Genomic DNA, 14,806 nt, shown 5'->3' on the forward strand with positions numbered 1-14,806 from the left:
GTACGAGTCTGATCCTCTTTGTACAACGTTTAATTATGAATAACTAGAGTTCATTAATTAAATTTATAACACCGTGTAGGGCTGTGTTGGTCAACCTATTATTGGTATACCATTATTGTGAATTAATTTGATATAACTTTAGGAAGCAAGTTAGAAGGTATGTTTACTTCAATACTACATGTTTAAATTATTATAAATATACTATGTGGATAAACCCTTTTCTATTGATATAAATTTGTGGGACATGATTATCATTATGGAGTAGGGTTGGACTGTAATTATAGGATAGTTATGTCAAACTTAAGAAGGAAATGTCTCATTGCATGTAAATGCATTAGAGCATAAATAGTTTAGTTTAACTATTTCAAATTTTCAGGTATGGAATAATCATGAAATTATTTTAGAAACAATGTCTCCTCGTGAGAGATTGTTCGAGTCAGAAAATATTTTCCATGTTCTCGAATATAAGAATTTTTTTTTTTACAAAAATACATATGAATTTAGAAAATTCAAGGGATTCTTTTATTTATTTTTTTGTTGACAAGGGAGTTGGAATAATAAGTCATATACTGATTTTTGTGAATAAATTATTTTCCTTCTTTTAGTGAATATCAGCCTTCAAAAACTAAAAATGTCAACTATTCCAATCTAAGGGCATTACAATATGATACATGACGGGCATTTTCGAATTCACTCCCTTATCCTAGAGCTCTCCCTTATTTTCGTTTTTTTCGTTTAAAATATTTCTTCATTTAGGGCTGGACCAGATGACGAATTGAGTGACCATAACCGTACGCCTCACCTTAAATGATCCAATGGTTAAGAATAGCAGAGAAATTTTCCTCGTTTTTAGGTCAAACACTCGTCTGGCTGCTAATTCTAAGGTAAGTCCAAAGATGAGTAATTGATAAGCATATAGGCTAATTCTAAGCACAGTAAATAAACAAGCTAAAGACTAAATCATCTAAAATAAAGAATTTTATTAGCTATAGAAAATAAAGAAGCAGACATCGGAAATATGATACATCAAAACAGTAGGTATTAATGAATTTGGTGATAAATGGACAAAAGCATATTTTATCACCCCCATGGCTTCTAGTTCAAATTATCATTTATTGAACATCTAATCTAATTAAAATTAACAAAACAAACGGAACTCAACAGCTCCACTACGGAAATATTTAATTCAAAACAAACAGGAAAAAAGTTCAGCCAACTATTTCTTTTAGGTGATATCACCTAGTTGTAACTAAACAAGTTTGGTACCTTTTCAATTCAGGGTGTGTTTTGTAAAGAGGAAAATATTTTCTAATAAAACATTTTTCAATGTTTCTATGTTTGATTGGTTAAAATGTAAAGCAAGTTCCTTACAATCATGAAATTAATTTCCTAGTAAGAATAGGAAAAAAAAAAATAATAGAGGCCTTTAGTCTTATAATTAGAGTGAAGATCACGAAATAGCAAGATGTACGACCGACGAATAAGTAAAAAATGGATTGCTCAATGTAATATAAGCGGATAGCTTAATTATAATTAGCTTATGTGTGACTTCTTAGCTCGAATTCTGTTGCTTGATTCAGCAACGATAAGAAAGAGTAGAAAAAATAAGCTACATAAGTAATTTTCCACATGCACCAAAGGGGTGTCAATCGACACCTCTTCGCCGGACAATTATATTATATAACTCTGTAATTTTTTTTATAAATATGTATATATACTATATAATGACACACATTAACTTCTTGGTGAGTTTGTTTCTTTATATTTTGACTCCCCGATCAGCTCTCACTTCTCAAACCATACAGTGTTTGTCTATGCTATATATAAATGCTCTTCTAATAATATTTTCTGTTTACTATCAAATTAAAAAATAAATACATAAGTAAACCACTTATGTTTTAGGACGCCCCTAGTCAGAGACTTGGGTGCTGCAACAAGAATAGATGTGAAACTCTAATCAAAAGGGAAGAGTCCATTTGTCTTAAATGATAAATTATTTGCCATTATCATAACGATTTAGATGAGTACAAATCATTTATATATTGGGGTTTTTAAATAATATTTAAATAAAGATCATTATTTTTGTTTTATTCCAAAAAGAGCACATTCATTTACAATTACAATATTTTTTCAAAATCATGTATGTTTAGTACTCTTCAAATTTTTAAACATAGTCCACAATTTAAGGATTTAATTTTGATCCATATTAATTTATTCATATTTCTCTCCCATCATTAATATATACTTGTCATTTTTATGAAATTTCCCCCTCTTAGAATCCCCTTTTTCATTATTATATCAAACAAAGTCTAAGTAAATTCACATTTTTATTCCATGTTTGAAGGTGTATATATGCGATATATTTTTTACAATATAATTTTAAATGTATACATATGTAATGAATATATTATGTATATTTGCCTATACCGAACTCGTTTTATGTCTATACAACGTATAATTTTTTATACATAACGTATAAACAAATATACATGTTCAATATATGTAGTATGTATATCTAATGTATAATTATAAATACTTGATGTGATCGATATATAGTTTAAATATATTTGACATTTGAAACATATACTCCGTATATATATGTGATATATTTTAAATTTATATTTGATGTACATTATGTACAAACAATAACATATAAGTGTATAAATATACTATTAGGATATTGAAACAAACACATTTACAATGGAATAAACTATAAGTTTACAGATCCATAAAATACTTATAATATTTCATTAATCTGATTATATTTTTATTACTATATACGAAAATAACAACTAAAAAATAAAATAAGTGCTACTTTCCTTTGGAGGATTCGTATATTATATGTTTTTTGGTTTGTGACATTAATATTAGAAGAGAGATGTGTGTTGAAGGTAATTAAAATGGGTTGTATAATCTGATCAAATATTTTGGTATAGATGAGTATTAATAGGACTAATTTTCGGTAATTAATAGGACGGATTTTCGGTCCTTTGTTTGATTAGAATCTGTTCACACATGTGGAAACTTGATTGGTCCAGCATTATATATTTTGGTCAGGACTGTAATTAATTAGGTGCTAGTTTGTTAATTACTAATTCGTAGGATTCTAAAAAAAATTCTTGAATATTGCCTAATTATGTTTTTTTTCAACTCAAACTAATTTGAGATTGAAATTTTTTGAAATTCGAAATCTCTCATATGAGAAAAGACAATACTCATAAATATTCTGCGGGCCCAACGGCACCCAATATCAACTACACGAGCAACGGACTTTACGTGGCCCAACTCCCCTATTTCACGGCCCAAAGCTAATTTAGCTCCCCGAGAAAATTCACCTTCAAAAAGCTCTCTACCTTCTCTTCATTCTCTCATACTTCTTCTTGTTCTTCTTCACCTGAGCCCAAATGGAGCCATGGCTCGATGACTTAGCCGATGATCTTCAGAGCATCAGCTTCAACTCCACCACCACTTCCACCACCACTGACATTAACCGCTCCACCAGTTCCGGTTCCGAAGCCACGTGGACTGCAACCACCGCCTCTTCCGCCTCCTCTTCCTTTAACCAACATGTCATTAAACCACGCGCCGCCACTCCCTCCGGTGACCCTTACTGGGACGCCATTACACGTGTCATTTCCACTTCTCCTTCGTCCTTAATTTCCCTCAACGACCTCCGCTTCCTCCACCGCCTTGGCTCCGGCGATATCGGTTCCGTATATCTAGCCGAAATTAAAACTCCGGCGCCGGAAAGTTCGTCGAAGGCGTCGGCGGTAGCTTACTTCGCGGCTAAAGTTATGGATAAGAAGGAACTGGCGGGCCGTAATAAGGAAGGAAGAGCGAGGACAGAGCGGGAAATACTAGAAATGTTGGATCATCCTTTTCTACCGACGCTTTACGCCTCCATTGATTCTCCGAAATGGTCGTGCTTGTTGACGGAGTTTTGTCCCGGCGGTGACCTTCACGTCCTCCGGCAACGTCAGCCGGCCAAACGCTTCCCTGAATCCGCCGTCAGGTTTGCTCATTACTACTCTCACATTACACTGAAAAACACTTACTATTTGAAATAATGTCCAAATATTCTTTCATATTTACATATAATATGTTGGAGAAATTTATCGACTGTAATCTCTTCTATTTTCAAATTTTAAAAAACTCGAAGAAGATGAAAGTGACGTGTCTTAGTGGGACCTACCACCTGGAGAGGAGCTGGTGATTGCCAGTAGTAGGGCCCATCTAGTTGGTCACTGTATCATCTTCTTCGATCTTCTTCTCTTTAATGACGGAACACAGGATCTATGGTGGACTGTCGTACATCAGATCCCTGAAAGAATGGTAACTAAGGAAGAAAATTAGTATATGTGTCTTATTTTACACGAAATTCAAAAATCTTTTCTTTTCTTAAACTCCGTGCCCATTCAAATGAGTTCACATAACACATTGTAACGTATGTCATAGGCACACGTGCCCCAATCTATGACTTTAAACTTCGGCTGAAAGCCAGAGTTTGAGTTTAGCCAATAAGAGAGAGAGACACGTGGTTATGCTTATGTTCTTGCACCACTAAATAAGGCTAAACTTGTTTCACATAATTTTGTTTTGGCTTTTTACTAATCACCGTCGGCTGAGGAGTGTGTTGCATGTATGCTACAATTTATTAGTACATTTACTACTAAGTATTTTCATCTACTCGTATGTTTTATAGTTGACCCAATGGGGGTGCATGTGGGAGGGGATTGACTTAATCACGTGTCCTCTGCTTCATGCTTGTGTTTTCTAATTTTTGAAGATTTGTTTAAATCAAAATCGGTAATAATTCAAATAGTTTAATATTCTACGTGCGCTGTGTTTTGGTAAATGTTGGAAAATGTTCTATTCTGATTTTCATGGGCGTTGGTTGATGGTTTATTAAATGCTCCAAAGCTTGACGGTTACCCCTCGGTCCGTCCTATTTTAATTGTCGTTTTATATCTTTTCATGCCATAAGTACAAGGTATAGTTGAAAATAATTACAAATTTAGTTGACTAAATGTTTTTTGAGAATGAAATAGTATTAAAAAGAACTACTGTTTCTTTAATATTAAATTAAAGGTATAAGTTGAAAATTATTACAAATTTATTCTTGAATTCTTAAAGCGTAAATTATTGGGATGGTATTTTTAAGCTGAAGTGACTGTTAATTTGGGAGGAGAGTACTATTCTTGAGGGAAGCTTTGTAGCAAAAGTTGAAGACCAAAAATAAACTAGTCCAAGGTTAATGTGCCTAATTAACTTTTCTGAGAATTTTGTAGTTTGTCCAATTATCAATAATCATTCCCAAAATTAGGGGAATAGTCAAACCGTCAAAAGTAAGGGAAAAGTAATCAAGATGCAATTCCATTAATTTTTCCGGAATATCAGGGATTTCGAATTTTAACGTGGGGAATATTAATCTCGACGACCTTTTATTTCTCTCAATGTTCTTTACCATAGTGGCCCTATATAGTACTATTTCTATAATTGACAAATATGCCATGTTGGTACACAAGTTATACAGATGATGACAACCTAGCTAGACCAAGACGAATGTGACTAGAAGGAAAGTAGTGGAAATGATTCAACTCTAATTTCTCTAGCTTAGTTTAGAAAGTAGTTGTGATTGAGCTTAAAACAAGGTCCTGGAGTTTATAGCTTTTTTCTGACTTGACATTTCACTGCCTGAATTTGGGACTTTATGATTTGGAAGGACGTCTCTTTTGATTATGTATGACCCCTTATGTCTCATAAAACATAATAGCAAACTAGATAAGTCTGTCGATTAAGGGCCAAAATTGAAAAGAAAAAAATATAGTATATTATTATTCTGAAATAACCTCTTCAACTTGTGGAATTATATTAAGTTTATTATTGTTGTTGAACGTTTAATTCTTGAAAACATCAATCATTCTGATTAGAAGAATTAGATGGGAAGTAATATTCTATAACAATTTAATCCCTACCAAAATGCAATATTACCTACTAACTGAGCTGAATTATTGGGCTACAGAGTAGCTCCTTCTTGATTCCCCTGTTTTTCCGTTCTGCCTACAAAGATTTGCCAAGATTGAGTAGGCCGTACTTTTTTTAACTAATTTGTGGGTAGTTTGCTCTAATCTACTTGCAATATCTTTTCATTTTTCCTCATAATGAATTGCCATGATATTTTCAAGAAAATTTATTTACTATGATATAGGAAAGGGAAAATATCCCTGATAAAAACTACTCTAGTGATGGGGAAGTCCTTGATATTCTTATATGAAATAACTTTTTCTTCTTTTGTGGATATCCCACGAACTTCTTTTTCCTTTTTTCTTTTATAAATCTAGTACACGATGTAATCATGTTACACTTGTGGAAAGCAACTAAACGAAGAACACAAAAAGGAGAAGAGGACAGTAAAGTTGCGCCATGATCTAGACAGTGTGCACGGACCCAGTTCTTTTAATCTTGCTACGTTGCATGGGGAAATAGTGAGGGTCCAGGATTCCACATAATAAAATAATATACTATCTTTATAGAAGCACATTGGTCCCCTCCTCTATCCTCATATGATAAGAGTTGAAACATAGTGCTGCTTTGTGCACCTGTAGAGTACATCCACTTTATTACAGTTTTTTCCTTTAATTTTCTCATGCATCCATCTTTTGTATCATGATTTTACCTGAAAAGAAGTTTTTTCATTCTTTTTCCGTTGTTCTAGGGTTGTCTACACGTATCTAAAGGATATAAATTATATAGACTAACTGTATCAAGCATTTAAACTCCCAGTGTAATTTTACTTGTTATGGAAGATTATTTACCATTTATTACGTATAACTTACCAATGAATGTTAGGTTTTCTTATACGATCAGAGCATGGAACTTAAATTCATATTTATAAATTGCTTGTGCGTACATTAGACTAATCTCATGGTGTCTCCAGGTTTTACGCATCTGAGGTGGTGGTAGCACTGGAGTACATTCACATGATGGGAATTGTTTACCGTGATTTGAAACCTGAAAATGTCTTGGTCCGATCAGATGGTCATATCATGCTCACTGATTTTGATCTCTCACTAAAATGCGATGACTCCACATCAACACCAGCTCAAGTGATTTCAAGCCAAAATACACCTAATGGAACTCAACAAAATGAGTACAAAATTGAACCACCAAAGTTTACATCTTCTTCATGTATCCTTCCTAACTGTATAGTACCTGCTGTTTCATGCTTCCACCCAAAAAGGAAGCGAAAGAAGAAGCAAGGCCATCTCGGTGGACCTGAATTTGTTGCTGAACCAGTCGATGTTCGATCAATGTCATTCGTGGGAACTCACGAGTATTTGGCACCAGAGATTGTGTCAGGTGAAGGCCATGGTAGTGCAGTTGATTGGTGGACACTAGGGATTTTCATATTTGAGTTGTTATATGGTGTAACACCCTTTAAGGGGATAGACCATGAACTAACACTAGCTAATATCGTGGCTCGAGCCCTTGAATTCCCTAAAGAGCCAGCAATCCCGACCCCAGCTAAAGACCTGATATCACAACTACTTACAAAGGATCCAGCTAGAAGATTGGGGTCAACTATGGGTGCCACAGCAATCAAACACCATCCATTTTTCCAAGGAGTCAATTGGGCACTTTTAAGATGTACATCACCACCATTCGCTCCTCCACCATTCAGTAAAGAATTTCTGTCTGATGGAAGTTGCCCTGATACCCCAGTAGAATACTACTAGTAGTGTGAATAAAGATTCAAAAGTCAATCCTTTGGACCAGATAAGTTACAAACTTACAGCTTCATTTCTTCTGGCTACAGAAAGGAAGAAAGAAAGAATGAAGAAAGCTATTTGTGGACTTTTCTTGGTGCTTATTACTTGGCTAGCAAATGAATATTTATCAATACAACAATATCTGGAAATGACCCACCAAGGCAAAATATGAGGTCATTGCATTGTTTGCTAGCCTATGGCTCTCTTGCAATAATAGGTGGACAAAGGAAGGTTCATTTTCCATTCTTTTATCTCAAAGTCAATGGCTTTGTCGGAAACATCGGATCTTGACAAAATACATGTAGACATGGATACACAATCAAAGGGCCGGTGGGCTGAAGGGTTTGGTTGGTTGGTTGGTGGTGGAGGTTGTAGAGTGGATCAAGGATGGCCCTGCCCCCATGTTTTTGACTCTTGTTCTTTTCCTTATGGAAAAGCATGATGTTTCCATGTGAGTTGTTTATTAATTAGCATTTGTAAGATTGTAGGATAGTCATGGGTGTCTTGTGAATTTTCTTTAATTATATAAATATCTTTACAAAAATGATTATAATGGTATTAGTAATTTCATCAACCCTAAAATGTCGCGTTATTGCCAATCGTTTCATATCAATGCTGTCCCGTCACTCATCAGGTTGTTTAAACTTCGATATGTTTTATCGGGTACTAGGAGTAAAATCACTTAGTTTTTTTTTTATTACATTGATGCCAATTATTTTGGTAAGATCAATTTGTTTAGTATTGGTTGTTACGACTTACGTGCTTTGTTGATTTGATTTGGTTAATTGGTTTGTCTGTTGATTATGATTATTGTTTTGACTGTCTTTAGGAAAGAGTTAATTATGGAGAAAAGTCTAATCACCTTTTTCTAGTACTTTAAAGGAAAGGGTGGAAAGGAAGGAGATAATCACCTTTTGGACAATTTGACTAATTGTGGTTACCGTAGCTTTCATGGAAATTACCAGTCCATTAATAAGTAACTCATTACAAAAATTGGCGAATTGATAAAATATTACTAATATTAGCCAATTAGCTATTTGTAGCAAAAACAAATATCAAATTTTTGCCTTGTTTTGAGTGGGTGCTATTAGAATAAATTGGACACAACTTAAGGAGCTTGAATCTCAGTTTTGGGATGATTTGGTGAAGTTTTGAGGTGGTTTGAATTGAAAATTCGAAGTAAAAACTGAACATGAAAAAATGATATGTGTATCACACTGTGTATCATTTGTGTATCACATATGTATCATATTTGTATTAATTATGTATCACATGTATACCTGTGTGTGAGATACATGCGTGATACATGTTTGATACATGTGTCGCAGAAGACTTTTTTGAACTCGATTTAATTACGAATTTTGATACAAAACCAGTCCAAATCACCTCCAATCTTCCTCAAATTTTGTGTATTGACTTATCTATATATTTTCAATGAATTTCAACTATACCCATTGAAAAAGTTCCTTTTTTGTTTAGATTTTTGGAATATTGTGTATATTTTTGTATTTCATCACCTTATTTGCTACCTCGTCCATGAAATTTTTTTTCCGTCTTGTATCTAGTGTTGCTAATCAAGCTTAAAAATATGGAAGGTGATTTTTGCATGTGATTCTTTGAGAGAAAGAACCCTATTATTTGGTTTTTCAATTTTTATTGGCTAATTTTATTAAGTCTATGACTAATGGCTAGAGGATGGTAAGTTGAAATTTATTTGGGATATTTGTGAAAATACAAAGCATCTTTAATTCTAGGTGGAGTCTTGAGGTGTGATTGGAAATAATGCCATCAACTTTGCTATGTAATTAGTTCGAATTAGAATGTGGCCTACTTCAAATGACAAGGTTGGGTCTACGCACGAGGGTCACCGTTCCCACAAAAGGAATGAGACAGAGTTGGAGTCGGGGAGGGGTATCACCCACTATAAACTTGCTCCCCCATCAATTATGTGCACATTCAAATATCAACAAGAATTCTGATGAGATTAATAGGATTGTTTCACTTTTTAGTTAAAGTTCTCAAGTTCAAATCTCGGAAATAGAAAAAAAGAATGATAGGGAGCATTTAGTCTCCTAATATAGGTTTGCATGTAATCTAATGCTTGTTATGATATCGATAAAGTACGACAAATACTTCTGTCACATTATTTCATAAGTTACAATAGATCTATCTAATTTTTTTTTAAAATGCCATCACGATGATCAACGGAGTCACGGTTATGCATTAACACATCTTTGTTACTTAGTTTTGTTAGTTTAAATAACACTATTATGTAATAAACAATTTAATTATAGCAGTCACAATTCATAAAAGAAGCACAAATACATATCATTTATCTTAAATAAATAATAAAATTATATATATGACACATATCTTGTATTTATTTATTTATTCGATAAATGCATATACAATTTTTCCGTTGACGAATAAACTTTTCTAATAATGCTTTCTATATCTCGATCAACAATCAAATTAGAGCCAAAGGGGGTAAAGGTAACAAATTGGCTTATTTTGACAAGTATCTCTCTTTAATAAATCGTGCCCATTAAGAAAATCTACATTTATTCTTATCCTCTTCTACCATATGACTCGACGTTTTCATTCCTGACTTGAATCATTTTTCTATACTTTCAGAAACAAAATGTCGGGTAAAATGAAAAGAAAATGTTGTATTGGTTACAAAAAATTCTCATAGAAAGAAAACAGAATTATATAGACCAACCACAAATTACTATAACATGGACCAACCAAAACTTGGGAATTGGGATCCTCAAAAAAGCCGGTGGGTTTTGGTTGTAAATATTGCGCGGGGCGTCCTATTTGGTCGCCCCCATTTAACATATACCCATTTTTAAAAAAAATTTAACTTGTACCCACTTTTTAAGCAACTTCAGCCCCCTTTCTCCTCCTCCTTCTCCTCCTCAAAGTTATATCCGCCTCTTCTTTCTCAAACTTCTCCTTCTCCCTTTTCTGCAAGAAATCTGTTACGGCTATGTATATAACCTGTATTCACACAACATTTTTATCTAGGATTTCGTTTTCAAGAAATTAATAATCATTTTTAGAAAGAGCCTCTAGTACTTGGGATTTTTCCAACATAATTAGTGGAGAAACTTATTGCTATAGCCAGAAGCATAATTGAAGCAAGTAGAAAGCTAACCTTGTATATGTGAATTAGATGTTTCTGTGTTCAGAAAAAGAAAAATCTGTGTTGTCTGAATGTATAATAGAACTGTATAATGTATTTTCGAATATCAGTTGCTTAGCAATAAAAATGGGTGAGCAAAACTGAGTGTGAGTTAGACGAAATGAGGTTGCTGCATTTAAAGCGGACAATAACATAAAAAGCTGATTTTTCCAGAAAAAACTTTAGCTCTAGAGCTGAAGTTCGCCAGTTACAAACAAAAACTTTAGCTCTAGAGCTGAAGTTCGACAGTTACAAAACAAAAACTTCAGCTCTAGAGATGAACTTCAGGCCCGGTTACTAGAATGCTGAAGTTTTGCGTGATTGCCTTTGCTACTTCAGCCCCGTATACTGAAGTTATGCGAAAAAGCGGGTACGTTTGCAATTTTTTTTGCAAAGCGGACACAAGTTAAAACGTGACACAAAAAGCGAGTATAGATGCAAATGCCCCGTTTTGGTTAAGCACTTATCAACGCATGAAATTGGGCTTTAATGAATGCATACCCAACTCAAATATATTGTTTAACTAGTGGTTGATGCAACTCTTAGGTGATGGACGTTTGAACCAAGCATTTTCAATACAAAACATATATTTATGTCTAAAATACATTAAAAATTTTGGGTTTTATTAATTAAAACAAAAGGATGTGAATGGAAAATTGTGGGAAAAGAAATGGAGGGAAATGGAATTTTGAATTAGTCCCTCTTGCAAAGGAACTTTGTCCTTCATAGGATAGGAAGAGGAAAAATTTTGTGCTTATATATAGAAGCACTTCTTCTAACTCTTGGAGATTTGAGAAGAGAGTAAGCCCCGCGTCATCGTCGTCGTCGTCACTCGGCTTCGGTTCCGGCTCCTTGTTTTTCAAAGAAAAAACGTAAGCATTTTGTGTGATTTGTTCCGCCATTTGAGTTCGCTAAAGTTCTGTAATTTAATGTACCGCTATTACAGAATAGTTATTCCGTTCTATCCTAGAAGGAATTAATCTGAAACCTTGGGCAACTGTAAGGGATTAAATTCCCTAAGGATACACAAGAAATTTGTCGGCTCGGAATTATGTGTTTTTATTTCCTTAAACTAACGTCTTTTGATTTTCTAGCTTTGAATACAGAATACTAACAAGCTTAAGGACTTTAAAATTTATTTCTCTATTCATCTTACTTTCTTGTTTGGGAGCCTAAAATCCTGGCGATTTTCTACTCCCGTTTTGGAGATAAAAATCTTCGGGTTTTCTACTCAATTTGAGATTAAAGTCTCTGTGACTTTCTACTCAATCTGAGATTAAAATCATTGTAATTTTTACTCGGTTGTTTGTATTCAGTTTGAAGATATATAAACTTCACCGAGATACTCATTATGTTTGTGTCAATTTCTTCTATAGAAAAAATAACAACAAGTACGGAACAACAAAGTGATTATGTTGGGACGACTACTGCTGCAATGGCTACTGCATCTTCAAGCCTGCGCCGGCGATGACACTGGCAGAAAAGCCCAAAAAAAATTTCGATGTGGACTTCAAGCGCTGGCAGAAGAAAATATTCTTCTATGTGACCACACTCAGTTTGCAGCACTTTATCGGCGAGGACGTTCCAGTCTTGGGAGAAAACACTCTGGCTAATGAACGGTTTGTAGTCATGGAGGCATGGAAGCATTCTGACTTCTTGTGCAAAATTATATATTGAGTTGTTTGGAAGATGACTTGTACAATGTTTACAGTGCCATGAAAACTTCGACAGAGTTGTGGAATGTTCTTGAAAAGAAACACAAGACGGAAGATGCTGGACTTAAGAAGTTTGTTGCCGCAAAGTTTGTGGACTTTAAAATGGTTGATAATAAGTCTGTCATAACTCAAGTTCAAGAACTACAAGTCGCCGTTCATGACCTCCTTGCCGAAGGATAAATCGAATCAATATTTTTATTAAAGATATTGATTATATCGTTTACTTCTTATGCTTCCTGATAACTCCACAACACACCTCAATAAGATATATAATATAGTCATATACAATAATAATTACCCAATTATTAGTCGGGGTCGAATCTACTGGGAGTTATAAGGGGTGTCTGGAGTATATATTTGAAGCAAGCGAATTGACTTCCTAAAATTGTACTTTCACAATAGAGTTTTAATTTCTACTTCTACTATTACTCTAATTATTGCAAGCTAAGGAAAATATACTAGAGATGAATATTTTTTATGTTTTTCCAAATAGTTTAAAGGCCTAGGGATATGACCATAACCTAGGCGTTTGCCTAATGGAATAACGACGTTAGTACTTATTTTGTTGATTGGGGTATATTATATCTTTCAACTCTACATTACCCACTCAGTACCTCTCGGTCAGAGAGTGATTTTGCCCAATTTGGTTTTCTCAAGTCCAAATGGGTGTCAAACAAAATACTTGATATGAGCTCAAGTAGGATTCTTACTATCTCTAGTTTCAACCCTTTAGTTAGGCTAATCAATCTCTCGCTTAACCCAATTCCTTGTTAGCCAAGTTATCCAAGACTAGGTCCCTCTTTCTCAAGAAGATACTAAGTCAAATAGGCATGAATCAATATTTGCAACCATTAATTCTAAAATTGAAGCATGAACTAAGTTAAATAATTAACACTCAATCATAAACAAGCATTAAATTAAATGCCCATAAGGTTTACACACTAGGGTTGGGTCACAACCTTAGTAAAAATCTAGCTACTCATAATGAGAATTGGAGAAAATAAAGAACAAAAGCTAATTAAACTCATAATTGAAGATTAAAATGATGAAATCTAATATTTAAACACTAAAATAATGTAAAACTTCCTAAAGTAGTAAAAAGAAACGGCTACATCAGCTTTTAATGTTCAAACTTGACCTAAATTTGTGAAACTCATCTATTTATACTAGGCCAAAAATCGCGGAGAAAAATGTCCCTCGGGAGGTTATGCAGCCGCACAATTCCATGTGCGGTCCGCAGATTCAGTTGATAGGAACATGAGTTTTGTAGCTGCACATTTTTGGATTGCGGCCGCACAGTTCTTGTGCGGTCTGTACTTTACAAAGGCGTCAGGACTTGGTCTTTTTGTATATTCTCTGAACTTTGAATCTTTGTCAGTGAAAGCCCAGTTCTGTGGTCTCACAATTCATGTGCGGTCCACACATTGCTGAAAATCCTATTGGGTTCTGCTGCTTGGTTTGCTACCGCAGATGGAATTCTGCGGACCACACATCTTTACTTCTGCACCCTTTATTGCCTTGTGCTTGGAAACACTCCTTTTTGAGTCGAATTTCATCATGGGAGCTTCCAGCATTTCTGCAATTTGCACAATTTCATTAATTTTTGAGAATGCAATTCAATATTTTCCGACTAAAATAAAAGCAAAAAGGTGTTAATAAGCAGTCAAAATCCCCACTTATCAACTCTCCCAAACTTAAGTTTTTTCTTGTCCTCAAGCAAATAAATTAGTTCCCACCTCCAAAAATTAAGGGTCATTTCAGCGAGTCAAAGGTGAGTCGTTCACACATCAGTTGGGGCCAACAATTATCCACACTTCTCATGCATTATCAACAAGGCGACAAGTTAAACATTCATGCACATATAGTTCTAATGTGACATTTGAGCTTCAAGAATTGACTTTACTCATCAAGGACTCTTGCACTATCATATAGGCCATGGTGGACTCCAAACTCTTCCTCCTCTACTTTTCATTTGCCAAGCTCACTTAAGAAATTTAGCACTCAATCCAAAGATTCATGAAGGGTTCACTCATCTCTCACAAGTGAATATCATAAGTACGACTTCAAGTACCATAGGCTTGCCCCTCATGTAGATTGCCACAAATGTAAGCTCACTCGGTTTGAAATCAAGTAAG

General features: G+C 34.4%; 1 protein-coding gene across 1 annotated transcript; it reads left to right on the plus strand.

Moving 5' to 3' along the window:
* Positions 1 to 3,312: 3,312 nt before the first annotated feature.
* LOC104246605 (serine/threonine-protein kinase D6PKL2) lies at positions 3,313 to 8,351 on the plus strand. Its single transcript, XM_009802450.2, has 2 exons — positions 3,313 to 4,012; positions 6,938 to 8,351. The coding sequence occupies exons 1-2, from the start codon at positions 3,405 to 3,407 to the stop codon at positions 7,734 to 7,736; spliced, it is 1,407 nt and encodes a 468-aa protein (XP_009800752.1). The 5' UTR covers positions 3,313 to 3,404; the 3' UTR covers positions 7,737 to 8,351.
* Positions 8,352 to 14,806: the final 6,455 nt, after the last annotated feature.

Source organism: Nicotiana sylvestris, chromosome 11 (assembly GCF_000393655.2).
Source record: "Nicotiana sylvestris chromosome 11, ASM39365v2, whole genome shotgun sequence".
NCBI lineage: Eukaryota > Viridiplantae > Streptophyta > Magnoliopsida > Solanales > Solanaceae > Nicotiana > Nicotiana sylvestris.

What these genes read in the sequence shown, in the direction of transcription:
- LOC104246605 (XM_009802450.2), top strand. Translation starts at nt 3,405, where the DNA reads ATGGAGCCATGGCTCGATGACTTAGCCGATGATCTTCAGAGCATCAGC. An exon ending in TTCCCTGAATCCGCCGTCAG is followed by an intron (nt 4,013 to 6,937) that starts GTTTGCTCATTA and finishes TGGTGTCTCCAG; the next exon opens with GTTTTACGCATCTGAGGTGG.